Source organism: Chlamydotis macqueenii, chromosome 5 (genome assembly GCF_036417535.1).
Source record: "Chlamydotis macqueenii isolate bChlMac1 chromosome 5, bChlMac1.mat, whole genome shotgun sequence".
Taxonomy (NCBI): Eukaryota; Metazoa; Chordata; class Aves; order Otidiformes; family Otididae; genus Chlamydotis; species Chlamydotis macqueenii.
The window spans coordinates 29,076,389-29,103,096 of NC_141560.1; the positions used below are offsets into that span (position 1 = coordinate 29,076,389).

The window sequence follows — 26,708 nt, forward strand, 5'->3', positions numbered from 1 at the left end:
ATGGAACTTTCTGGCGTGTATGCCTATCCAATAGCTGATTCCTTGAAGTTGTTTTTTTAATTTGGATTGTACGTATAACTTTATATGATGCACTCGGTATTAAACCATATTTCTTTGACTGTGGTACTCTACATAGCTGTGATGTATCGTCATGCCAATGACAAGACTACATGTTTTAGCTGCACATACTAGCAATGTGATAACTCTAGCAACTTGATTTCATGTTTTTACTTTTCTGCTTTTTATTTGCATAAGAAATCCATGATATTTTTACTTCCTTTTCAAAATGCTTTCATCATAAAGTATGTGAGCAATATTTTCTTCTGAAGAGGGAAGACATGCTCCAACTATTTCTTTATACTCTTATAACCCTTATCTTTAAGTTATGCTTCTCTGTATTGACCTACTGCTTTTGCAAGTTATTTTTCTGAGCATGTCTGTACTGGCTGTAACAGGGTCAAGACCTTGAAAGCAAGCCAAACTGATTGGGGGGGCCTCTTTCCTTTGTTTCAGTGGATATTTGCCAGAATATCTAAATCCTGCAGCAGCACTGACTGTGCTGAACTCTCCCAGAACAACATTTCTCCCACCATACATGGACTACTGCATTTCTGACTTGAAGCCGCAAGGGAACCATACATGCGTATATATAGGATATAAACAATTAGCCTTCATAGGGTGTAGATTAGAAGGCTCCCCGAGTGCACCTTGGATGTGTTGCGTGATTCACTCATCTGTATCTTGCAGTCCCTGAGCCCATCTCTGACTACTGTTAACCTATACGGAAAAAGGTGCTCCTATGGCATTAGTCAGTAGTGACATGTACTCAGAGCAGACACATGCTTCAGGGGAAGCAAGATCCCCAAAGTCTTAATAGGATCTTGGGAAAATTGTTGCAGCTGATGTAGCACCCGTGCTCTCCAGCACCTTGGCCAACGTGGGAGACTCTCTTTGTATCCTTTGCATAAGAAGCAAATGCCCATGCTGCCTTTTGACATGCACCTTAGGCAATGCAGATACAGGTCTTCTCGGAAGCTGTGGGACAACATTCTGTTGAAAATGAGGAGTTTTTTTTTGCAATGTCTTTGTGATTTTGACTTCATCACAGAGGAATAAAAGCAGAACTCAGTTCTCTCCTCATCCTCAGTGATCACATTCTGCAATAGAAACACGCTAGGCAAATGCAAATAAAACCTTTTTCTTTCTCCAGAGGAGTTCTGGTTGTCACCCTGGGGAGGGATCTGGCCACTAATAAGTTACCGGCAAGCCATCAGACTTGGTACTGTTAACTTCAGTGTATCAGCGATTCCCATGTCTCATCTGCACACAAAGCAACCTTAGGTTGCATTTATATAGCAGGCCCCCTTTGAGTCAGTGTCCTGATTTAATATCAACCTAATATAGATTGGTTAGAGATAGTCAGTATGGATTTACAAAAGGGAGGTCATGCTTAACAATCTTGATTCATTTCTCTGAGGAAGTGACAATGAGAGCGGACAGGGGTGAAGAAGGAGACATAATTTACTTGGACTTGAAAAGGCTCTCTATACAGTGCCACATAACAGATTAATTTATAAGGTTAGCAAGTATGGAACTGATGGTAAAATACTCAATTGAACATAAAATGGGCCTGGTAACAAGGGCCAGGGAGTGGCAGTAATGGTTATAGATCACGCTGGGGAAGTGCTATGCACCTAGGGGTGTGAGTTTGAAGACATTGTGCGGCTAAAAAGGATGGGCAAAAACAAACACAAGGGCGGTGGAAAAAGGAAAAATGATGCCATATAGAAAACATGAAGGCATGAGGCTACAGCCTCATGGGAAGCAAATGATCATGTCAACATGCAATTGGAAATTTCAGATGACACCCAGTGAAGAAAATTATCTAGAAACTGAAGGGGACCAAGCCAGGCCCACCAGCTGCAGGTCATGCAGCTGAGGTGAAAGTATGCAGAGCAGCACTTTTCCTTTTAAGTGGGAAAGAGGGCAAAAATCAGAGCTTGTTCAAAATGCTAACGAGCAATAAGTGGGAGGCACGTTCTCAGAAACTGATCTTACCCTCTGAAATCTAAGATCTCTGGGTCCTTCCTATGGGGGTGAATTACAGCATTTAGGATGTGTTTTCAGCTCAAAATAAAATCACTGGAGAAGCCTAGTTTTTTTCCATTTGCTCTAATCTGAGGAGACTGGACTTCCTGAGCTGAAATCTGCTTTTGTCACTACCCTGCAAGATGCTGTCTTACATGCTGTAATGAAGCAGAGAATTGGCTCAAAGAGAGAAACAAAATTTTAACTGAGGTACAGGAGAGACCGCAAAGGATGCTAAGAGGCCTCAGAGATTCACAGTACTGGACAGAAGCTGGAAATTGGTTTCAGTGAACACTCACTTCCTTACAACGTGCTGAAGAGGGTCTGGGAAAGCTCTGTTGGCGGTATTAGTGCTGCCATCAGGTAGCACTGCTGGTTGTTCACGAAAATACAAGCTTTGATGTCCAGCAGAGTTTCCACCTCAGAGCCCTTTGCTTTCCTATTAAAGACCCAGGCAGCCAAGCCCACTCCCACGGAGTGTGCGTGAGAAAGCAGTCTTTGCAGTCCTATCTGTGCCTCTGCCTCACTCCCCACCCATTGTAGAGGCAGGAATCTCTGGAAGGATCATGTCATGCAGTTTTCTTTAATTAAACAAATGAAAGCTGCTATGGATGTGAGTGGTGTGGTAGAGGATTAGAAAAGAAACTTGATGCACTGCATCAATTAGCCTGACTCGTTTGTGCTATAGGCTCTGTTTTGCTATTTGCTTATGAGTAGTGGCTCAAAACTTTGGTCCTGTTCCTGAAGCCATTAAAGTCATTAGTCAAGCTTTCATTGATTTGAGCAGGACCAAGACTTGACCCTTTGTGGCTATTCAGAGGACACAGATAAACTTTTAAATCAATCAAGGGTGTAGACTCATTCTGCCGGGGTCATACGGTTAATACATCCTGTTCCTGTCATTTCCGCTATAAATCTGTGAATGCTTTTAAAGCAAGAGGAAAACCTGATTCCCTTTCTTCTGCAAGAAAATATTACATTCTCTTTTATTACAAACAAGACAGGGCTCCTTTTTTCTCAGGAAAATTTGTAATCGGAAAGGTAATCTCAATATTTTGCATGTCTTTAGAGCCAGTGAAATGTAATTACAAAGTACTGGGCAATGAAGTCCTCTGTCTGCAAAGTGATGCAAACCTTCTCCCACTGACTTCCCATAAGCTTCTATTGGGTCCTGATGATCTTTTTGCTTGGACAAACAAGTCAGAACTCATTGTACTGCTGGTGCCTAGTAAATTATCCCTTATTTTCTACATTGCATCTAGTCAACACAACTCCTACAAGATGGGAAAGATTTTTAACTTCCTACAAATGTAATCAAACTCATAATTACTGACTTCACTTGCATGGCTTTGGATCTGAGTCACTGAGCTCTCTGGTTTTACTTCTAGAGTGGGATACTTCTAGAAATGGGGTTATTTAAATGAAATAATTCTGAATTACTCCGGGCTTTTGCTTTGTCGAAAGACCCACCTCACAGTGATAATGGAAATAAAAGCTGTTCTTCCACTTTCTCTTGCTGAACTTAGGATTTTGGACAAAACTCTGGTGGAGAATACCCATCCTGATTCAGGTCAATTAAAAACAGAACTCTGCATCCTTGGCTTATCTTGAGTCCTATTGCTTTCAGAAAGATCCTGTTTGCTTTGGTGAAAGAAAGTGTTGACGTGATTGGATATGTTCTACGAAAATTGGGTCTTGAGTGGTATTTGGAAATTTCAAAGCTATTAGAGGAATCACTGGCATGTTATTTCAGCCAGTAAAATACACCTGTTCATACACTACATACATAAACACTACTTACTCTGAGAGAGAAAATAACAGCTTCCAGTATTCACTCCTTCTGATGAAAAGATGAAGGAATATGTGGAAGAGGGGAAGAAAGGACCTTTATTATGCTTGTATACATAGGTACTATCCTGGCCAGTTTGAAAGCCCAACTGGCTTTCAGAGGTAGCAGATCTGCGTGCATGCATGTGCACGGTTTATAAATGGTTTGATCATACCTGAGCATCTGTGGCTCTGGTGACATCCCATTTGTTCAAATTTCTGTAGGCTCTTCAGCAAACTTGCTGGATAGATGACAGTTCATTAAATTAGTTGACAATGCACATCCAGCCTTTCCACCCTCCTCCCCAAGCCCTAAAATGAAAATAAAGAAATTACAGTGGCAAGAAGGAAAAATACTATGCAAATAGCTCTGATAGCACTGACACGTTTAAACTAATGCAGTTCCTAGAATGGTAACAATATGTCAGGGGCATCACAGTTACTCCAGTGACATGACCACCTTGCAATAGCACCAGTGCAAGCTGTTAGAGCTAGTTATCTAAATAGTCCTGAAACATTTTTGTATCACTGTAACTTTTCAGAGTCACGATGCTTTGAAAAAGAGCCCTTTTCCCTTTGCAGCTCTTCAGGCAGCTTTTAGATACCCGCAAAACAAGTGGTTCAGGAAAAAACTTGCCAGAGATGGCAGTTACTGAGATCACTTGTTTTAGGAAGTCTTCTTTGATGAAATGACTTGACAAATTTTGCCCACCTTCATACATGGCAAACAGTTTTTCCTCCAAATATTATAAAAACAGCAACTAGACCAACCCCAACCCTTTTCAAAGGATTCCACCCTTTCAAGCTGTTGGTTTTGTTTCTTAAAATTGCTACAAATAATAATTTACAAAATCCATTCCCCAGAGCTAAACCAATGCAATAGCATCACTATAAAAAAAAAAACAAACAAACAAAAAACAACCCATGAAGCAACCTTTCCATCACTTACTTTATTGCACAAACTTTCTTGTTTAACTGGGAGTCTTAGAGCAGTCTATTAATTTTGACCATCAACTCTGTGCTCTGATGCAATGTATAGGCAGTATGGCTGAGATTTAAAAAGCCTTTATAACAACTCAGAAATGCCCCCCCTCAAGTTCCTTCTTTGAATTAGTGGCTTTATTTAATATTGGGTAATACTTGCTTGGAACAGGCATGTTTGTTATTCTTCCATTAGGCTTTATTCTGGTCATTCTTCTGATCTCTATTTAAAATTTGTTTTCCTCTTGGTTGGCATCCATACCCTTAGCTACCCTCATAAACAAGATGCATTGCCAACTGGAACATGCACGCAGAGCTGAAAGCAGCACCGCTAACCTTTGCTCTTTTCTACCCCCTGCAAGTTGGAGACATATCAAACTCAGTGCATGTAGCCTGGGAAGTGGGAATGCTGGACTGCTCTAAAACTCAAAGGGCCAGACTTCAGGCTGTTAAGCTATTGGTCTGGCTCACTGGGCTGTAACAGTACATACATTTTTTTTTGTGATTTTTTTTTTTTTTTAATCAGCCCAGCAAGCCAGATTCACATGCTCTTCCGTTGAGTGTATCTTTTGCCGTATAAAGATGTGCTGAAAACTGTGTAACTGACTAGACTGCTTTACTTGGTATTATAAGGCAACCAAAATCTGATGCAGAATGTCTAGCCCACTAGTTTTAATTTTTAAGTAGACATACAGAGGAGAAAAGATTTGGACACTCAACATTGCTTACAAATAGTGGCTATGGAGAGCACTGTCTTGATTTAACATGCCCCAAATTTGCATTCTTAAAAGACTGCATAGTCAGCAATAACAAAATAAAATATGGAATATGGAAATCTTTGTTACAGGTGGGGGAGGTACCATAAAATAAGTCGACGATTGAAGTAGAAATGCAGAGATCACGTGAATGGTGGGTGAGAAGGCTCCCGCTCCCCTCTCCTGCCACGACCCAGCCCCCTCCTCGCACTCAGTAGCCACCACCAGAGCCAGCACACAGTGATGGGTACCTGGGGTGGCATCTCCTGCAGCATAGCTTCTCCTTGCTTTTTGTAGCAGAGACCAAACACACTTGATCTGGGCCTTTTTTCAGAACTTACGCAGGCGTAACTGCTGATGGCTGTTCCATTTTTAAGGTCAACCACGGTGTGTGGATGTCTGCGTAATCAAAACTGCATTCGACTTTTTTTTCCCCTTCAGTTGTGAGGTCAAGGCTTTTTGCCTTGTCTTTTCTACACTGGTAAATGTTTCTGTCCTCAGTTTGTAAGGCAGAAAGTCTAGCCACATGACACCAACAACTTACATGTTACCAGTCTGGGGAAAGAAAGTACACATTTAAAAGAATAAGCAGCCTAGGTAGAATATAATGTGACTGAAGAGTTTCACTGTAACATTGTAGAGGACAAAAATGAAAATATAAAGTGCATTTTAAATGATTAATGTACAAAAGCTGACGTCTTCCAGTGTGCATTAATCAAGAAAAAATGCACACTTTCTATAGTGGTTAATGTTGCAGGTCCATTATTCAGCTTTGATAATGTGCATAATAATGCTCAATATGACAATGAGTTGGGGTAGCTGAGAATTTAGGATGGTGGCAAGTTTGTAGTATTTGGATTAGCATTCTTAACCTACATCTTGACAGCTTCTTTTCTTCATTTCACAAGCATTGATAAAATCTAGCTTTATCTTCTTTGATTTTTGATTATTTTTTTCTTTTTCTTTTTTTTTTTTTAAAACAAAACAATTAAAAAATACCTGCTCAAACAAATACTACCAGCATTCATTAGTCAGGATGGTTATATGTAAAAGAAATGATGCCAGATAGTAACAAATCCAAGAGAAGTTTATTATGAAAATGGCACCTGCGGGATGAAAAAAATTAAGTTACATAAAGACAACCATGTATGACATGTATGAGAATCTACAAAAGTATAAAAAGAACCCTGTTGTAAATGAAGTATGTACATTTCTGATTTGCAGCATTATCAATGATCAATGAAAAAAATGTTTCAAATAAGCCAGGCACTCAAGAAGTTAGATTCGGTTAGCTTAACACAAAATAAATGTACCATAGCTGTCACTTTTTAACATTTTAATTTTTTTTTTTTATATTGTAGAGTTGGTAACACTGCTAAGATTTATACGAACAGAATCCCTTTCCCCATTATTCAGCTACTTGGCACCAGTCTCCTCATAAAAGATTTCATATATTTGTACAAGAAATAGTTAAAAACACAGACACAGTCTTCACAGGTAATGAAGTTTTTTTTTTCATTTTGTAATTTTAAACACTATGGATTTAGACAGCAGCTGTGATTATCTGTTAGTTTAAATCACCAGAAATCATTTTGACACAACACAGAAACATTTATAAAAAAAAAACCAAAACAACAACAGCTGCCTAGCTGTTCTTTGTAGCTGATAGGTGCACTCCTTTGATTGTTCCATAGCTAGAGTAGAGCTTCCAAAATTAAACTTTGACTTTCCAAATCAGCTTTCTCACCTTTTAAAAATTCTCCCAATGGAACCTTCAAAAGCTCAGTCGTTAAATTTGTGGCGTCCAATTCCTTTTGCGCTATTACTCCACTGTGGCTTGGGCCTACTTCTCAGATTCAAAGCTACTGCAGGAATTGACTCAACGCAGTGAGTGATCAAAAATACAAAGGACAGCTGAGTTAATATATTAGCATTGCACACATAAGCAAATATATATGACAATTCTAAGCTCAGTTTCCTTTTTAAACAATGCTGGTCGACCTTTGAAAGCATTTCCTATCTCACTGGTGATTGCTCTACGTATTACTCCATCAGCCTACCTGGGAGAAAACCAAAGAAATGCACCCTCTGCTTACAGTTCGAGCACAAGGGACTCCGGGAATGTTAACAACTGAGGCTATATGGCGTCAATTTGCTTAATATATCTGAGCATTACTCTGTAGTGCATTGTGGGGTACACTGGAAGAGTAAGTCATACCCAGAATTCCTCTGTGGGAAAAATGGCTCCATTAACCTTGAGCTAGTTAAGAGTCTTTTATCTCTGAGAGTGAAGAAGAGAGAATGAGAGAGCGAGAGAAAGAGACAGAGGAGAAGTGTGGAGAGAGGGAGAGGGAGAGAGAGGTCTGAGAATACACAACAGCAAAGCAACAGCAGAAATTAAAAGGTATACAGACAGTGGAAGCAGCATAAGGTGACATTACAGAGGAAGGCCACCACACAAAAACCACTAACCCCCAAGAATCACTGGTTCACTAGGACTGCAGGAATGGGACTTTACCACTCCGGACTAGAGATAAAGCACAGAGAAGACAAAGGACAAAACAACTACATTAGCTTAGTATATACTGCATATAGTAACACACATTGAAACTGCAATGGGACTGACAGCCAAGGACACTTACACATTGTACATTACAGTTCTCACATCTGTTATTAGATGCCTTAACAAACAGCTGCCAAAGATGGAGTGGAAGAAGAATTTATATTTGACAGTCATTTGGAGTGTTTGACACTACACTGTGATTTCTGGCAACAAAGACAAAATAGGAGATTTCTTTTCTTTTCCTTAATGTGCAGTTTTCAGTTGTAGTTATCTATTTCAAGCTTATTAACCCATTCTTTAGTTTTAAAACATATTGGTTTCAACACTAGAAAAAAGGAAAAAAACCAACAAAAAATACCCAAATCAAAGAACAAAAAGAAATTTACAACCTTCCCTCTACAATATTAAATGAAAAACAAACCAAAACATGTTAAATAGTTCTTCTGGTTTTTTTTCTTACTCTGAAGTGTTATTTGATGTTGTAAAATTAGCCTCAGTTACACTGAGAAAAAAATAAAGCAAAACAATATGCACCTAAGAAACTGCTCCTCGCGCCAATTAAATTGAGTTTTCTGTTTTTAAGCACTTTTTGAAAAAGGCTTCCTGACCCATTAAATTTGATGTGAGGCTATGCTTGTTAGTTTGGAGGTAAAAATTTTAAGTCCTGCAGCAAATGTTAATGAGGGCTTTTGTCTTAACTAACCAAGGAGACTGCAGCACCCGACTATAAACCAGTACGGAACACATTCTTTCCAAGAAAACCAGCCCACAAGCTGCATATTGTATGAAGACATTACAGATTAATAAATGATAGCACCATGGTTTTAGAAATTAAGTTAAAGTTTCAGTAATTAACATTTAGTCCAACTTTTGAACATTCTAGTCACAGGCCAGAAATTAACTTTTTAAGAACCCAAATTATTTTATGTGCAAGTAAGAAAATCTTAACCATAAAAAGAGAATTAAACTCTGCATAAAATTCTAAAATACTATCCCCTATTTTTAAAGGAATTAGGAACAAAAACCCCTTTTCATTTGACTTAGTCAAACAGGGCACATTGTTTATGCTTGTCTCTTTTAATCTTGATCATATCAAGATCATTTTGAAGTAAAACCAATGGTTGTCACTTTAAAATCTCTTTACCACAACACTGAGTATTCTATGGCAGAGGCATACACATATTAAAGGCATCTTAATAAAGATGCAAAGGAAAAAACACACATCTTAGAAGAAGACAAAATGGCAGGCAACTGGTACTTCGACTCTCTGAAGGCAAAAATAAAAAAATATCTTTACATTAAAGAATAAGTCAAGTTAAAGAGAAAGGGAATGAAATGGGGACCATCATATTGAGAGAATAAGCTGACCTGCTCAAATTCAAAGTGCTAGAATTAAAGGTCTAAATTAAAACATAGTCTATGCCTCAGAGTATAACACTGAACACAGTATGTGGTCATATTTCAATCCTCTTTCCGTTCCAGAGTCTGTGTAGTGTGAATGCCATTGCTGTACACAGGAAATGGAAGAGTGGAAAAAAGTCCTTCGGCAGTTGTGAACACATTCCCTGCAGGCATTTGGGTCAGACTGGCCCCGCTCACAGCACTTCCAAACGGTCCCGACATATTGAGTCGGTGAACATGGTGGTAGAGCATTTCCATCGGTGTTTTAGGATCCAGCCCAAAGCTGGGGCTGTTAACATCAACAAAGTTAACAGCATGGGTGTTGGGGAGAAGGTTGCCCTGCATGGCTAAAGTAACTTCAGCTGGAGCATACCGAATAGTGCCAGTGGTGTAGACCCTCTGAGCAGCAGTGCTGGTTGCAGCAAGGGTTCCTGTTACCCTGTGAACCAAAGGAAGCACCACATTGCCTGCTTGTAACCTCTGAAGGGCTTCCAGATCCCCAGTGTACAACAAAGAGTTGGAAGTTGTGGGACCTCCTGGATGTTTGTCCCGTGGAGATGCTGAAAGTGGGGGTGACAAAGGGTCAGAGGACACAGGAGCCAAGGCCGAGCTGGATGAGGTGCTGAACTGAGTTTTACGGCTGGCAGTATTTTCAGTCCCTGGCGGAGTGAGAACAGAGTCTGGAATGGAAACATGTAAACTACTGCTGGCTTGGGGGGAAGGGAAGTGCTCGGAGCTGGGGGGCTTGGTCATACTGTAGGGTGATTCATTCCTTGAGATTTCCCTGTTGGGTGGGTAATTCCAAATACTGCTATCATTATCAAAATTGATAGGTTCTGAGATTTCTGTTTTAATTTTGAGCACTGAGGCACTGTTTGGTGACGAGAGCAGCTGGGGCTGGTCCACCAAAGCTGAGTCAAGTCCATTCGGACTTGAGGTGCTTGACAGCCTTCTCCGGGTCATGCTGCCTCCCTTTTGCTTTTTTCTCCTCTTCTTCCTCTTTTGATGTTTGCTGGAAGACTGGGCATTTACTTCCCCTGCACTGTCTGAGTCCTTGGCACTGTCTGAGGTCAGTGATTCACAGTTCTGCAACCGCAAGTCTGACTCACTCTCAACATAGCGCTCCACCTTGATCTGCATAGAGCCAAGAGTGCCAAAACTGTCCTCGGGGGCCTTTTGATTCTCGAAGTCAGAGTTTTCAAAGCTGTCATCACTGTCTCTGCTGTCCTGGTTGCTGGAGCTGTTCCCATCATCATTACAGTTCATTTCATTATCCGACTGATTTCCTGACTTCTTCCTGTCAGATTCAGGGTCTTCACTGTTTTCCGACTGGTTTCCTTTCTCATCTGACTTTGAGTTCTCATTGTCCTCTAGAGCAAAAGGAAAGTGAAACAAACCATTAGCAACATGAACATAATATTATAACCCAAGTCCAAATTTCTACCTACCAATGAGATTTGATTGCTGTAAACTTTTTTTTTGGCAAAAGGTGTTCTCTTCTGTAGAGTCACAACTTCTTGCAACATTGTGCTGGGAGAGTTTTGATCAGCACGAATGTCTCTGACTCAGGACTGTTAATGTACTAAAAGCCTATGCTATATGGCCTGCACCTTGACTGAGGGGGCTTTTTCTTCTGCTTGCTGGACAAGAATCATTTTGATAACTGTACGCACAACGGCATTGCAGCTGTGTCATCCAAAGAGGAGTCAGTGAACAATCCCATTATGACCGTTATGTTCTGGTGATTGTTCTTTCACATCCTTGTTCTCCTACAGTGGGCAGGCATCCAGATGTAACATATTTACTAATGAAGATTCTACTCCTCTCATCTCATTTTCCTCTCACCGTTGCCACTTTTGAAGTGGCGGAGTGTCTCTGACTTCAGTGGAATTACTGCTGATTTCCTCTCGTGTGAGAGGAGAAGCAGGTCATACGTGTATAAATCTGAATGAATAAACCAGTTAAAATAATTTTGTTACATTGCTAGACTGTCTTCTCATATTTCCCTGAAGGGCAACCAATAAAAAAAAAAAAAAAAAAAAAAAAGAGGAAAAAATTCAGGCAGTGAATTAAACTCTTGATTGATCCAAGTCATCTAAGGGCCGTTGAAAATAGCCCAGCTACAGCACTGAGAAACTGTCACTCTTCTTGCCTAAATTCATTTAGTTGTGTTTTAGATTTTTACCTAATTCTAATATGGATGAGATAAACACTCTAGCCCACCGGACTCAGCCAGCCAAAGCGCTTTGAGAATGAATATGCTCCATTATCATACTATGTTTGAAAGGGTCGTGAAAGGCTTCAGGAGACTCTGTCTTTTACAGACCAGCCAGAAATCTTTTGTTGGGAAATAAAAGATGTTTTTCACTCATCAGAGCCAAGTATTACCCTTTTCAATATACCCCTTTTAGGGGAAGAGAGGAAGGGCCAGTTTTCCTCTAAAGATTGGTTACTCCTGGAGCCATGTCAATACCAGTTTCCCAGAAGTGCTGGAGAAGGTGGGTTTGACAGGGAAGCTGCTTGAGGATTCAGGGCAATGCACTTCACAAGTCACTTAGTGGGACTTTTGCTTGAGTCACCAGCAGCAGAGACACTCTCCTTTTTGAAAAATAAAACTCACACAAGCAAAATAACGCCCACAAACACCTAAATCTCATCTAGCTTTTTGTTCCATCTAGGGCTGAATTTCTCATACCTTTTTTTTTCCTTTTTTTGAAGATGCTTTCCTTTAAGGTCATGGTTTCTAGCTGGGCAACAGTGGGCTTAGAGTGAGGTAGTCTAAAGCTGCATAAAATTTGCCTGGGATTTTACAGAGCTTGAACTGAGCTTGGTTTCATCCAAGATGCTGTTCTGATTTCAGGTCCTTCGGCATTTCTGTTTAATTCTTTTGTAAGAAACAACGCCCAGCCTCTGCTGTCTTCCAAGACTCTCAGACCACGTACCTAACTGTGCACCTTTAAGAATGCTCTCTTGCTCTGCATCAGCCTTAGGAGTCATGAACGCACATCCACTTCTCGTCTGAAGAAATTTACAGTGCACATGGGAAATGCAAACTGTTCTCCACATGCGTGTTATTTGGCTATTTAGGAATAAGACAGCATAAAGGAAGCACTGGGAATGGGTGAGGAGATTCCCAATGATGATGGGCAACAAGCCTGTATGTGTGCCTAATGTCAACTTAAACAGTCAAATCAAGTTGTCAAAGGAGAACAAAGAAAGGTAAAAGATGAAAGAGAACAGTGATATCATATAATACAAAATTAAAGCCTGTTCCTCTTCTTGCTTTTGCTTGATTTATGTCACTCTGATCCATTTTCTCCAGATTTTTTTTGGTTGTTATCACAGATGTGAGAGAAAAATCACATATATACATTTATATATTTATATATTGCTGAGTACAGCAGAGTAACATCCTTAGTTACTGGGCCACAGGAAACCATGCTCCTTTCAAAGCCAGATGATCTGTACCTGTGCCTAGGTAACCACTTTTAAAACTAATGGGGAATGTGTGAACCATCTGTGCACTGGACCATCTGTGGGACTAATTTACACGTTGAGTTTGACAAGTACATTTAGCTTTTAAAAAACAGCTGATGCCTCAGACTTCAAGATTTTAGAAACAAGGGCTTGAACCCATACCTTTTAGTGAAAGATAATTCTTTTAACCCAAGAAACCCCTCAAATTGTGCAATCTTCACTGCCCCCTAGTGAGACTCTTCAAAAATGTATTTATACAGGAAAAAGGGTCATAAAGACTGACAGTAGAGTCTTATCTTCAGAATGTATGCCTCCTCTGGAAAGATAAGAACTAGTATTATATTCAACAGTTACAATTCCAGGTCCTCTGCACAAGGCACAATACCTGCTCATGAAGCTTAGCTGGGAAATCAAACGTTTAGTTTAGTGCAATGTAGGCAAGGATATATGCAGAGAGTGAAGAGAAGTATTGAGGAAATGGTGATACTGTGGAAACACTGAGGTCATTACAAGATTTTGCTAGTGTTTGTCAATGTAATTGTACAGGATTTTTTTTTTGTTATTGTTATAATGGAACAATCCTTGAGAGGTAGAAGCAACTGGAAAGCCAACCAAGTGGCTCTAATGATATGAACCTTTTGTGGGTATAAAGACACACCATGTGTGTTACCTGAGTTGTCCTTTGAGTCCGATTCAGAGTCAGAGGTCTCCGAGGATTCTGAGGTTTTCTCTGGAAGATGAGGAAGTTGTGCAATATCCATTGGAGTGTCCTTGTACTCTGGGTTACTGAAGAGGAGACAGCAAATATAAACACAATTGGATGATTTGCAGTTTCATGGTTTTTCCCTCTTTTCATATCAAAGTTCAGGAACAAAGAACATAAATAGGAAGAATAGCAGAGCAAACACAGAAGCATACATTTTCAGCTCCTCAGAGCTTCACAGCAGGGATTTTATGAAGGTTTATTTCAATACTACTGCCAAATACTCATATTGACCAGGTACTAAAACTCATTTGATTCTAGTGATGTTTTAGAGCTATCAAAGCATTCTTACTGAAGTAGGACACCATGACTTGTGCGATATCTAACAGTAAAGCTACACTGTGTAATCATCCAACAACAAAATATCTTGATTTCGATCCCATTACTGTGCCTGGAAGGACAGAGAAGGTGTTTTAACTTTTCCAATCTGTTTCTCTCCCACTGGCAATCTCTATTAGAGTTATCTCTGTAACAATGTTCTCTATCAAACTTGCCAGAGCCCTTTCAATATCTGTTTTTCTCAACGTTTAATCAAGCAGATCATACATAAAGTTAGTAAGAAGGTGCTCAGATAGGGCTAAAGAAAATGACCACTGTTCAAAATAATTTGGCCAACAAATAGATTAAAAAGTTATATAATTTTTAAACACTGCACACGCATCCACATCACCAAGAAACCAAAAGCAACCACTCTAACTCTATGACAGATGCACATGTGCATGTTAAGATGCATATGTTAGGGATAAAGAACTGTCAACACACCTATTATAATCATATCTTCATCTGCTCATGTGGTGCTCACCTGTGACTTGTTAGCAATGAACATGACTGAAATGTAAAAAGGCTACACTACACTACCAGAGAAACTGAAAAAAAAACCCCAACCCTATGCTTTTTCTTGGTTTGTACCTTTTAAAATGCGTTGCTTTCCCAAATTCCTGCAAAGGCAGGGGAATAGATACAGCTAGACAGAAGTGGCATAGGAATGTTGAAAATAAACAAAGTCTTTAATAATTTTTGAATAGGTGGGTATTTCTATGCAGTTCAAATTCCAGCCCAGTGATAGAGCAGAAAATCCGCAATCCTACGTAGAACAATACGAGGTAGCACTCTGGGTGACTGACACACTATCACAATGACAGTGTGCTCATATTCAGCCCATTACAGTGTACTGTGAAAATTCAGAGTTCACACAGTTCACATTGAAATGCCATTCTTACAATTACCATCTTTATGGTTTTGTCCTGACAAAGTGACTTTATTCTGTTGCATCCCAGGGCAGTCCCCAAATTTGCCCCCTCCAAGCAAAAGATGTTTGAAGGCTTTCACACTGTGAATAACAAGTTACTAGAACAAGAATAGCATTAATCCTCCCTGTCACTATAATTAGTCTATCCTTTTAAAGACAGCTGAATCATACTTTCTAATGCATGGAAATGTATACAGACCAGTACTCCTGCTAAGAGTAGACCTAATTATGCCTTGATCTGTCATTGAAATATTATTTGGACATTTCGATCTTTTGTGGATTCCAGCACTAGGAGAAATCTAAATTAAAAATACAAATTCAGTGGAGAAGTTAATTTTTATCTAACAGACTGGTGAAAGGAATGCAGCAGGAAAATCATGTTCTGGGAGGAGACTTGGAGAAGACCACACTGCTTTTCTGTTTTTATTAGGTATATTCTGTTGGCAGAGAAAATAATTTTGTGCGACATTTGTGGACTAGGTTCCTCTATTGTCTGGAAAGTAGCAAAGCAGACAAGGCAACTGTTCATAATTCTTATGGACCACTTTTCCAGATAGAATATGAGCACATTTCTGGGGATTTTTAAGTGCTATTACTACTGGGGCAGCAAAGCTGTACTTTCAGTTCAGAATTGGCAGGCTTAAGCTGACCTCTTGAAATGCTGCATTCTGTCTCACTCTTGCAAAAAGAGACAAAAAAAGTAGCAGGATAAGAATATATTCAGAAATGCCCATGCTCAATCATAGCAGGACAGAAACATGCAAGCCCCAATGAACTTCCACTGCAGTGGAAGGCTTCTCACAGTATCCCTCAATGCTCTTCTGCCAGAGGTTGCTCCCTTCTCTTCCCCAAAAGGGGAATCAAAAGTATTTCAACACGCAAGTTTAGGCAGGCACAGTCTCTTCAGGGCTTGCTGGACTTGGCATAATAAGTCAGAATCTAACCCTAAGACATAACTTGGAACTCTCATGGCATCAAAGGGAATGTAACAAACCATGACAAGCAACTTACAGGGAGAATAGGCCAGAAAATGACAATTGCATTTCATGACAATCTCAAGGTTTCAAATTTTATTTGTTTGTTTGTTCTGCTCTGGAATGAAACAGAAAATCTCCCAATCTGATTGAACATTTTCACAAAACAGAATGTGTTGAAAGGTATTTTCAGAGGAGAAAGGTCAGGTTTATAATCCACTGCCTCTCAGTGACTGTTGGTCGTGCCTTGAGCTCAGAAACCAGTCCTTTAAAAATACTTGGGCTTTAGTACAACAGAATTTCTCAGTGAAGGACGTTTCATTCAAGATATTCCTACTATTTCTGTGTAAAATAGTTCTTATAGTTTAAAACAGTTGTAATTCTTACTTTTATTTTTAAATACTATTTTGCATTTTTCAGTGTGAATACTGTCTGATGGTTACACAAGTAACATAGTAGTTCAAGGCTTTTCTCCTGAGAAAATTCCTCTCTCTGGAGTGAATTGGCAAACATCTTTCAGAGACACCTCTTTGTAGCATTCCAGAAGTTTGCTTCTATGCATTTTCAATAACCAAATAAACCAGTGCCCAACACTTCACTTCAGATTTTATAACATAACTACTGAAAGCTAGTGTGGATTATTTATATATTTGAGCTCAGGCTGAGTAGATTTCAGAGCAGTGGAGGCATGCGATAAAATGGTGGAGGGTTTATTTGAAGACCAAGGCAGCATAATAATTCAAGAATATTCCAGTATACTGAGACAGGACAGATGTCTCAACAAATATAACCAAATGGCACTGGTTTTGAGGTGGACCATACAAAAAGTTCTTCTCCTTAACTTTCTCCAGTAGGCAATTGTTTTTGCCTAAAGTTCTCACCAACAGATACAAGCAATAGAGACAGCAGTTCAAGTGAGAGAAGTGACTGGAAGACCTACCTAAGAAGGTAATTGACCCAGATGATATTCTTCTCACTTGCGTTCTTGGCATTGACAGCAATGGTTGCACTAGACTGTATCCAGATATAACCTCCATTCTTCTGCATCCAGCGGTAATACTTTGTTACACATTGGCCCTTATTCAGCACTGGCAAAAAATAGAAACAAAACAGAAGCAAGATACAGCGCATGTTAGAACCGTGGTAAAACGATCGCCATTGTACAACATGCCACAGGTACGAGCAAAAGATACTTGGCTTCCTTTAGGTTTAACGCAGCACGCCAGTGAGATGACAAACAGGATTTGAAGTTCGGTATAACCAGCTGTATGTTTTACACGTTTTTGAAGTATAATTTTAATCTGTTTTTGGAAACTCTGGTGGAAGGAGAAAAGTAAAAAGAACTACAAATCTCTTTGGTTCACAGAATACTTATTGCTGTGTGGACATTTTCAATGCACTCAGTGTCAAACTGTAAAAAAAAAGAAAAGGAAAAAAAAGAGGCAAATTTATATGTGATTTATTCATAGCTCCTAGGTAGACCTCTTTGAGATTCTGGATATTTGAAAGGTTTGGGAAGATATTCTACCCCTGCTGCTTTGATCATTTCTCCTTATTGCAGGCGATAGCAACCACTGAACTTATACATCTGTTTCTTTGATCTTGTCAAACAGAATTTACAGTTCTCAGATGAACCAAATCTCCACTGGTCAGTGGGGGGAAAGTCTTGGGAGAATTTGCTCTCTACCAGAGCAAAGTAAATCCACCAATAGACTGAGAACGAGGCCTGAGGGAGGCACAGAATGGCTTGGTCAGAGCCAGAGAGTGACACCTCTCCCCGATGTCTGAAATATGCTGGGAAACAGAGAAATAAGTAAAAGCAATCAGTAACATGAAACTGTGTTATTAAATGCTCACAGCAAAGAAGGCTTAAAAACACTGACGTTTAAAGGAATACTTCAGCCAAAATATTGCCAAGCTGAAACAGATTTGGTTTGTACCTGATGCTTCAGTGTCAAGAGAAGGGGATGAAACGCAAATCTTTCAGTAGTTTTAAAGAAAACATAAACTATAGAAAATCTGTTAGTGGAGCACTTACTGTCTCCTGCATCCCACTAATCCCACGCAGCTTTGTGCACTAGAGGGCAGTGTGCATTCACAGACACCCTCTGCTTTTGTCATGTCCTTGTCTCCGTCTGCTAAAATGAAAAACCTCTAACTGCTGTAATAAATTTGGCTAAATTAGCTGCTAAATGGTTATCTCAAGTAATATGTATTTGCATTAATCATCTTGCTCTAAACCAGAACAAGCCAGAGTCCTAAAGACGTAGTAAATTCATATTGTCCATTTAATTACGGCTAATAAGTGCTTCATATACAATAGTTTCATGAAGTACATTTTGATTTTTTTTTTTGTAGAGGGAAAAGAAAAAAAGTCACTTTGGAAAAGAATAAGTATTTAAGGCAGTTAAAGTTCCTACCATAAATGTGACAAATGACACTTTGGAGCTTTCAAGTTAACCAAATGTCTATACCCCTAATTATACACATGAATATAGCTATATCTAAATCCACGTACAACAGATATCTGTAGAAAAAGATATTTACAAAGGCAGCCACACAAAAACAGGCATTTTCTTATGTTGGAGGGATCCCCCAATCCCCACTCCAATTTTTCAGTTACTGAATTAAAAAACTGCATGTAAAAAAAGTGCAATGTAAAGTGAATGTAAAGTGCAAGTTAGGTTCAGCTGTAACACGAACAAATATGTGTAATCTGGGTCCTGTTGTTTTTCAGCAACTTCTAGTAAACGAGGTTTGTTTCTAGCAGAGATCCATAAGTTTCCCTACATGTTTACTGTTGTATTCAAAGCTCTAAATATTCTGCTGTTATAATTCATTGGCTTCAAAACCTCATTATACAGCAGAATAAAGATAAAATATGAACAACTGACTACCCAGCATTTCTGTCAAACCAACGTTGTGTGCCACTTTAGAAAACAATCTCACATAAATTAGCCCAACTTTATCAGTTACAAAGAATAAGGGAAGAAAAGTATTGCTGTAAGTTTTGATTATGTTAGGCTTTTCCATTTCAGTAAAATAGGACATTCAAAATACTCTGCTTACAGCTGACAGTAGAATAGAAATGCCTGTAAGTCTGGAGTGATATTGTCTCCTTTCTGGAAACCTGAACATCCAGAGGTGTGTGCAGAAACTATTAAAATCTATCTGCACTTGTGGCTACTAATTATACTGTTGCCTTCTTTATAACAGTTTGTAACTGAGAAGTTTACCATGCTATACAAACACCAAAGGATGAATCCTCACAATTGCCCACGTGCACATTTGAAAGTCCAGGTACGAGGTGAGTCACTAGCCAGTGACTGAAGAGCACACTGCAATTCCTCATAGTGATAGCTATGAGGATCCAGATCCTCCAGGTCTTTCATTCCATTTCATCCTAGACAAGCCCTTCCTCCTTCAGTACCTTTTATATTGGTTGTTGCACCACTGGAAAAATCTATGTCATGAGCTGAACAGAGCATTCATTTCAGAACTACAGAAAAAAAAGGGGAAATTAAACCCTTCTAAGTTATTTCCGAAGGAAAAGGTGCTTGCTTTTTCAAGAAAGATAATTCAGTACATAAGAGTTGCACACAAACCATCTACAGTCAGAGTTCAGGTTCCCAAATTCCTTTACTTCCAAAGAATATTTGAAATATTGTCTTGAAAGCTAGCTTTCCATGAAGTTCACCTACTTGCAAATTCCCTCTCTCTATTTGGCCAGCTCAGACATATTACCACATACACAGGATTTTCCTTCCTGCATCTGTCTAAAGCATGTTACATATGAGAGATTTGTGGACCACGCTCTGAAGGAAGTCCCACAATTCAATATAAAAATTCTCTCTGTAAAGAGATTCTCTGGCAGACCAGCTGTGCCGTGCTGCTAAATGTGGCTCTTATATCATTTCAGAGTGCATTAGGCACCCCCAAGTCCGTCCTGAAAGCTCACACCATAGCTTGAGAAGAAATTTCTCAATGTGATGAAAGAGAAAGAATGAAAAAAAAAAGAAATGTTTTTTTAATTCACAGCATTTTTTAACTGTTGGCATTGCCAAGATGAAATTCAGACATTAGATGAGAATTTTGAGAAAACAAGCAACTAGAAGGACACCTCAGGAAGGGAAATCTTTCTGGTTTATTGATAACCTAGTGTTACTGAGCAAAGCCCAGTTTCATTTTGAGGATCTTCAGTTTTCAGGTACAGGGAGTCCATTAATAACGTTACTGATTTTGAGAAGAAATGAAAGTAAAGAATCAGTCCACCCTAAGCTCTGCTTGTGAAGTTATGTTTTTTACTAGCAACAGATAATGCATTTCAGCTTAGCATAAACTTCTGAAAAAGTAATGCTATATGTGGACCACATCCTGAACTTAGTCAGACTCTACTTAAGGTAAATCCTTTACTGAGAATCAGGGTTCAGCTCTGTATTTTTGTACACTGTGAAATGTAGAGAGTTATATATTTCTATTTGTATTATAACTGGAGTACCCAGTCTGGCAAACAATGCAGTAAAGGGGAAGGTGAGACTTGTGATCATATTGGTGGGACGCCTTGTGTGACTGAAGTTACATGGGTTTATGCAGCACTGGGTGTATCAGTCCATTTGTAGGAACAGCAGGAGAGGTGACTTTTTTTACAGGCTTAGTTTCTTCTGCTAATCAGTGGATAAGTCTCCAAAATGTTAATGGGAGTTACATGTTTAAAAGAAAAAGGAAGAAAAAAGCCCTGTTACTAAGCCATTATTGTGTGGAAATACAGAGAAATCTTTCTAACACGGGATTGATGCTTAACAGCCATCAGGAATAATCTTTACAATAAATCTAACTGTGAACAGGAGAATGAAACAAATCTTAGATAGCAGGAACAGGATGACAAATACAATTTTATATACATACATATAATATATAAACCCTTTAATCAAAGGGAATAACTGAAGGTTAATGTTTTAAAACTGATGACCTTTATGTTAACCACACAGATATATTCCCTAAAATGGTGGATGCTAAACCTGACTAAAATTTGCTGAAATGTTACCTAGTTACTCAATTTGAATTCAGTGGTTAGCATGCAAGAAATGCACAGTATGTATACTAAGAACTAAAAAAAAAAAAATCTCACTTATTTCTCAAAGTATGAATATATTGCTATGTAGACAGCTCCCAACAGAGGGATTTCAGTTTTCCTTGGTAGCTTTGTGCACAGCAATATTCTTGTAGCAGTGGAATGAAGGAGGGGGGAGAAGAAGAAACAGTCAGTGTTCTTTGCAGGAACCTATTTCTGTTAGAAAATCAAAATAAATCAGTACAAGTTTGTCTTCAGAAATATGGTTACAAAAAGAAAAGAACACAGTTTCTTCCTGTAAGGCTGTTCTGAGAAATCAAAGCCAAAGCTTCTAAATAGTGAGTTGTGTTTTAAAAGAAGGAAGTAGCTTAATTCAGTTTGAAGAGGAGATGAAGAAATTGTGTATCAAAAGCAGTCTTTTAGCAAAGTCTCTTACAAAAGGACATTTTACTAGTGTGCATATGCATTTAAAAGCTACACTATGTTGCGTATTCAGGTAAGTATTGAGTAAATAGGAAATGATGAGATCATCTTACATATTCACAGAGCTTCACAAAGAGGCCCTTTATAATTGGTGAAAATATTGAGGTTACATCTGCTGCGCTATTCACCCTTCTCCTTGAAATACCTTTATCAATGACTGGATGGTATTGATACTGAATTCCCCTTGTGATAAACTTAAAAGAATATTTTTAATTTACTGCATGAGGATGAAAATGCCATACTTAATACCATAGTCGGATACTTAGCTGCAGCCACAAGTACTCTTTCTACATTCACAAAACTGGCAGACGAAACATGAAAAGGAATACTGACTCTTTAATCTCCACTTCTCCACCTAAGGCCCAAGGCAAACTGACAGGGTAACTTCGTTCTGGAAACAGAGGGTTTTTTATTTTTTTAATTCTGGATTACTTTTTAGTCTGCTTTTGAAAACTGTGGGCTATAGGGGAATGAACCTGGCATAGACTTAAAACAAGAACAAGTTTCTTTATCTGAAAAGTTACAGTCCTTGATGCTTACAGGAAGGTCATTTTCAAAACCCACAGCAAAAATAGCATCGCAGCCAGAAAGAGTGCATTAAGTGCCTTATTTGCTTGTAACAGAGACAGTTTTTCATTTATAACAGCTCCGAGGATCAAGTGAGCCTTTGATGTCGTAAGGACTTTTCTATAGATTTTGCAATTAGTGAGTTAGATGTTTTAAATACTAGGTATCCACAAATTGGATTTTAGCAATGAAAAAAAAAGTACTAAGCAATATTTAGCAATATTTGTTACTTAAACAGAATTACGAGCTAGATGATAAAAGACCTGTAGACATTCTGTAAGTAAATGTGTGCCATCTATACAATTCTTCACAAACACTTACATTTCGCATTGACTATGTGGGGTGGAGTGAGGAGGAGGGGATGTAAGCCAGGACAATGTGTAAATGCATTCCCTACCCACCAGGCCAAAAGTGTGGCCTCCACAGCAGATTGCTTGGGGAAGAATGCCACCTTCCCATCACAAAAGTCTCCATGAGTCACATTGCTCTACCTCCCCTCATTGCATACAGTTGCTTACCAGCCTTGTGTGACTTAATGTACCTCAACACAGTTCTCTTACAAAAAATAATAGAAAGATAATAACAGTTTAGAAAAATATCAGTTCCATGAGGCTTGAGAAATCTGCATTTTACTCACACCATATGGCAGGAGAAAGCCCTGAGTGGTATACAGAGAACATCTTTTTTAGGTTTGGGTAGAATGCAGAGTATTTTGTCAATAATACTGACTAAGACCTTGGCTGCTATCATGATATGAATATTAGATACAAATAATTGTGGGTGTCTAAACATAAGTTCATTTTTTTCCAAAGTCAAATAGGAAGTAGCAGTTTGTATTAATGAAAGAAAATTGTACCTCACTGGTACCCAAATTCCCAGCCTAACTTCTTCATTCACCTGGGATATTTCTTTTCAGCATACACAGTCACTCTGAAAATGCTAAGTGGCAATTGATTTGTTGCTTGATTCTGCAATTGGTTCTGCAATATGGAATATTGTTTAATTTTCCAGCGTAGGGATGTTACATACTTAAATACCTGACAAATTAGGCAAAACTAAGGATCAATAACCTTGCAGGAAAAAAAAAAAAAAAAAGAAGCCTTAATCAACCTCTTAGAAAAACTGAAAAGCTTTAGAATCTTTAAAAACTAAACAATATTTTTCCTGTCTCACTTTACAGAAAAGCAAATGTTAAAAGAGGTCTGAGTCAAATTGTTACAAAATGTGGATTCACATTAGGATCAAGGTTGTAGCTCAAGGTCATCACTTGCCAAATACAGTATGAAAAGTCTTGCATGCTACATGGCCAGCCAGGGAAGAAAAGTAACTCCAAATAGTGAAAACAGCTGGGAAAAACATTCCTGGATTTTGTAGCCTGTCCTAATCCCAGGACAGTGGTACTCCAGCCCTCTGAAAATTCCTAGGCATTGCTAGATATTCTGCCTTAATTTGATCCCAAATTATCTCAGAGAAGGACCAGGAAGATGTTTTGTTTAAAATCAATCCTATTTCATCAGTTTACATGACTTCAGTTCACAGCAGCAGTACAAATTTATTAAAATCCAGCAAGAGCAGTAAAAAAAAAAGTATTTCCCAGCACTAAGCACAAATCATCATCTCCTACTTGAACAACAGAGACACTTTTCTTCCCCTCTCCCATTCATGGTGGTTATAGCATACCATTTGCCCATGGTCCATCATTTAAAACGACAATTTTATAATCATGCTTAACAATAACTATTAACAGGAATATATAATGCCAGGTTGAATATTTATTTTAAAATATTATGTGGATATTGATCAAATGTAATGACAGAATTATAATCTATAACTCAATCTATCACTAGATGCACTCTTCCATGGAAGCTTACAGCATGTATATCAGAAAACTTTTCTGTTGTTGCTATAGATAGAAATGATAAAAATAAACTAACTAAGTAAGTTTATTTAATGATAAACTTGATGGAAAAATGAACACTACCTATGTGTGCCTAGAATTCTCTAGGTTTTTTTTCTATCTTTCTTAAGTTTCCTCTTCCCTCATGATTTGTCTCTCTCCCTATGACTTTCAAAACTTCAACCCTGACATAAAGTAATTTCCTTCTGCTAATATTGAAACGGTCCTTTAGAAACCCAAGCTTGCTTTGAACATCAACTTCAGACAGAACTTCCATTATCATTAATGAACTCTCTCTGTTCAAACTGGAGGGGAAAATGAAATCCCAGATCCAAATTTTGCCCTCAGCTACTGAAATGCAACATCAGAGGAGAAATTTGGCCCTGCTTGCTCAAGAAACTTAAATCTGTTCTCCATCTCTCTACTAATATTAATGTCCATCATACACAACCTATGTAAGATTAATGACTTTAGAATATAACCCTTTCCATGCCAAATGTATCAGCGGACTATAGTCAGCTGTATCTCCTACAAACAGGAAAGGAGAAAGAAGTTTCACAGAAGCTGATCAAAACAGAGAAGCAGATTGGCAGCAATAATAATTTTCTTTTTGAATTTCATAGGTTAAAGACCAACTGCTTCAAGAGACTGTTCCTTTAAACATGCTTTCTTTTCCAGGATAAGAGTCCCTGTTTGGTTACTTGGACTGAGTGAAATGAGTGGTTTTCTCAGCCTAATAGCTAGAGGAAAGGGATCCACAGCACAGTGCCATGGTGGCATGGCACCACTGAATGTTCAAGCACCCTTCCAACCACCACAAAGATTCATCACCATCTCACATTTGGCAGCAAACTATATTAGACATTTTAAAAGCATATTGTCCCTTTATACCAGATGACTTATAAAAAGAAAACAAAAGGAAACAAAACAAAACTTTACACCTTTCTCCACAAGCCTTAAAAAGATAGCTGCACAAAAAAAAAAAAAGATAGGTGTAAAAAAAAATCCCTTATAAAATAAAAATAAAAGAACTTCTGAATAAGTAAGCATCTTACAATCTCAGAACCAATACTTAGCAATCTGTGGACATTGGGTACAAAGGCTTCAGATGTTCAGCAGGGCATTCCCAAAAGCCCACGGAGCCACAGTCCTGGACACCAGTCCACTTCCTTTATTAGTTACCAGACATCAAAACCAACCACTACTGGCCATATCACTCATGGATGCCAAAGCCACAAGTGCTTTATGCAGGTTCTTTCAAACAAGTGCTAATAATAATACTGCCACGTTATCACATATCTGATATACGCTACACATTTTACTGATGCTATTTTCATATCCTTCCAGCTTTGGAAACTGTCTCCCTCAGAGACACAAGGTCAACTGTTCAGACCTTTGAAAAATAAAAAGAGAAAAAAACCCAGTAGCACTAATGTATTCTAAAACTCTGGAAAGATCTGCAATGGTTTCTTCGTACCTTCACATAGTGACATTTTCGGATGGAGTATTTCACAGGCTAGTAAAGTACAAACAAAATCCTTAATCCATCCTTGGATTTTCAATGGAGCAACACCATTTCTGACTTAGGCTACAAGGTGATGAACACTTTTGGTCTCAGTGATCTTGGAGCGAACCTTAGCAATGAAGGTAAAAAGATACGTGGTTGAAGTACTTCTCCCCTTCATTTTTAAAAGGCATACATTTACATTATGTAGCAAAAGTCACCACAGAAATAGTTTAGTGGACAGAGTGAAGGTGAAGCTGCTGGAGATGCACAATAAAATCTTTTATTCATCTGGCTTTGCAATTTATTATGTGCTTCTGCAACCTATCACAAGAATAACATCGAAGTATAAATTCATCTTTGGGGTTGCAAATTTTGAGCACAGAGACTTTAAGAAAAAATAAAGAAAATGACTAAGGGAGTCGCCGGGAAATCAGAGGTTCCCAGCAGCAGTCAGAGCTCAATCTTCACTCTGTAGCCCCTTAATGCAGCATCTGTACTTATACAGTTGGTACTATATGCATTTTTAATGTAAAAACAGAAGAGTTTTGGTATAAATTTCAACTGACTATGAGCTATGGAAGACTTACAATGGAAAGCCTACAAACTGAAATGAGAATGTACTAGCCAGTATAGTATAGATTTAATTTGAAGATGAAACAGCATCAGGAATTAAGTTAAAGGGATATTGATGCAAACTATATCTGAGGCATGTTGCAAAATAACTGTATATTGCTAAGCTACAGAAGGCAAAACTCTCAATTAGGTTCAGCAGCTAATGGTTTGCATAGCTTAAAGACTTAGCTTTGTAGAGTTTTCTGGTTTGTTTACTATTCAAAAGCTCTGATGCTTCTGGTAAACTCTCCTATATACTTTACATACAGAAAACATTTGCCTAATAGCATACAATTTGTACATCAAAACCAGCCATAAAATATCATGAAAATTAGAAATTTATCAGGATTTAAAATGATATCTGAATACGTTTATGGATAATTCGAATACCAAATATTACAATAGTAACAACTGTCCTCCACAAACAGAAACATAGGCAGTGGTATAAATTCTCATCTTTCAAGGAATGAACCAACCATGAGTTAACAGTGCA

General features: G+C 38.5%; 1 protein-coding gene across 4 annotated transcripts in view; it reads right to left on the bottom strand.

Moving 5' to 3' along the window:
- Positions 1 to 6,717: 6,717 nt before the first annotated feature.
- The window catches only part of NPAS3 (neuronal PAS domain protein 3), a 623,781-nt gene continuing 603,790 nt past the window's right edge, over positions 6,718 to 26,708 (bottom strand). For all 4 annotated transcript variants that reach the window (XM_086749858.1, XM_086749857.1, XM_086749860.1 and 1 more), the window contains 3 exons: positions 17,019 to 17,166; positions 13,763 to 13,878; positions 6,718 to 10,985 (listed from right to left, as the gene is read on the bottom strand). In XM_086749858.1, coding sequence (XP_086605984.1) covers positions 9,676 to 10,985; positions 13,763 to 13,878; positions 17,019 to 17,166 — 1,574 coding nt within the window. In that variant the 3' untranslated portion in view covers positions 6,718 to 9,675. The remainder of the gene's footprint in view (positions 10,986 to 13,762; positions 13,879 to 17,018; positions 17,167 to 26,708) is intronic.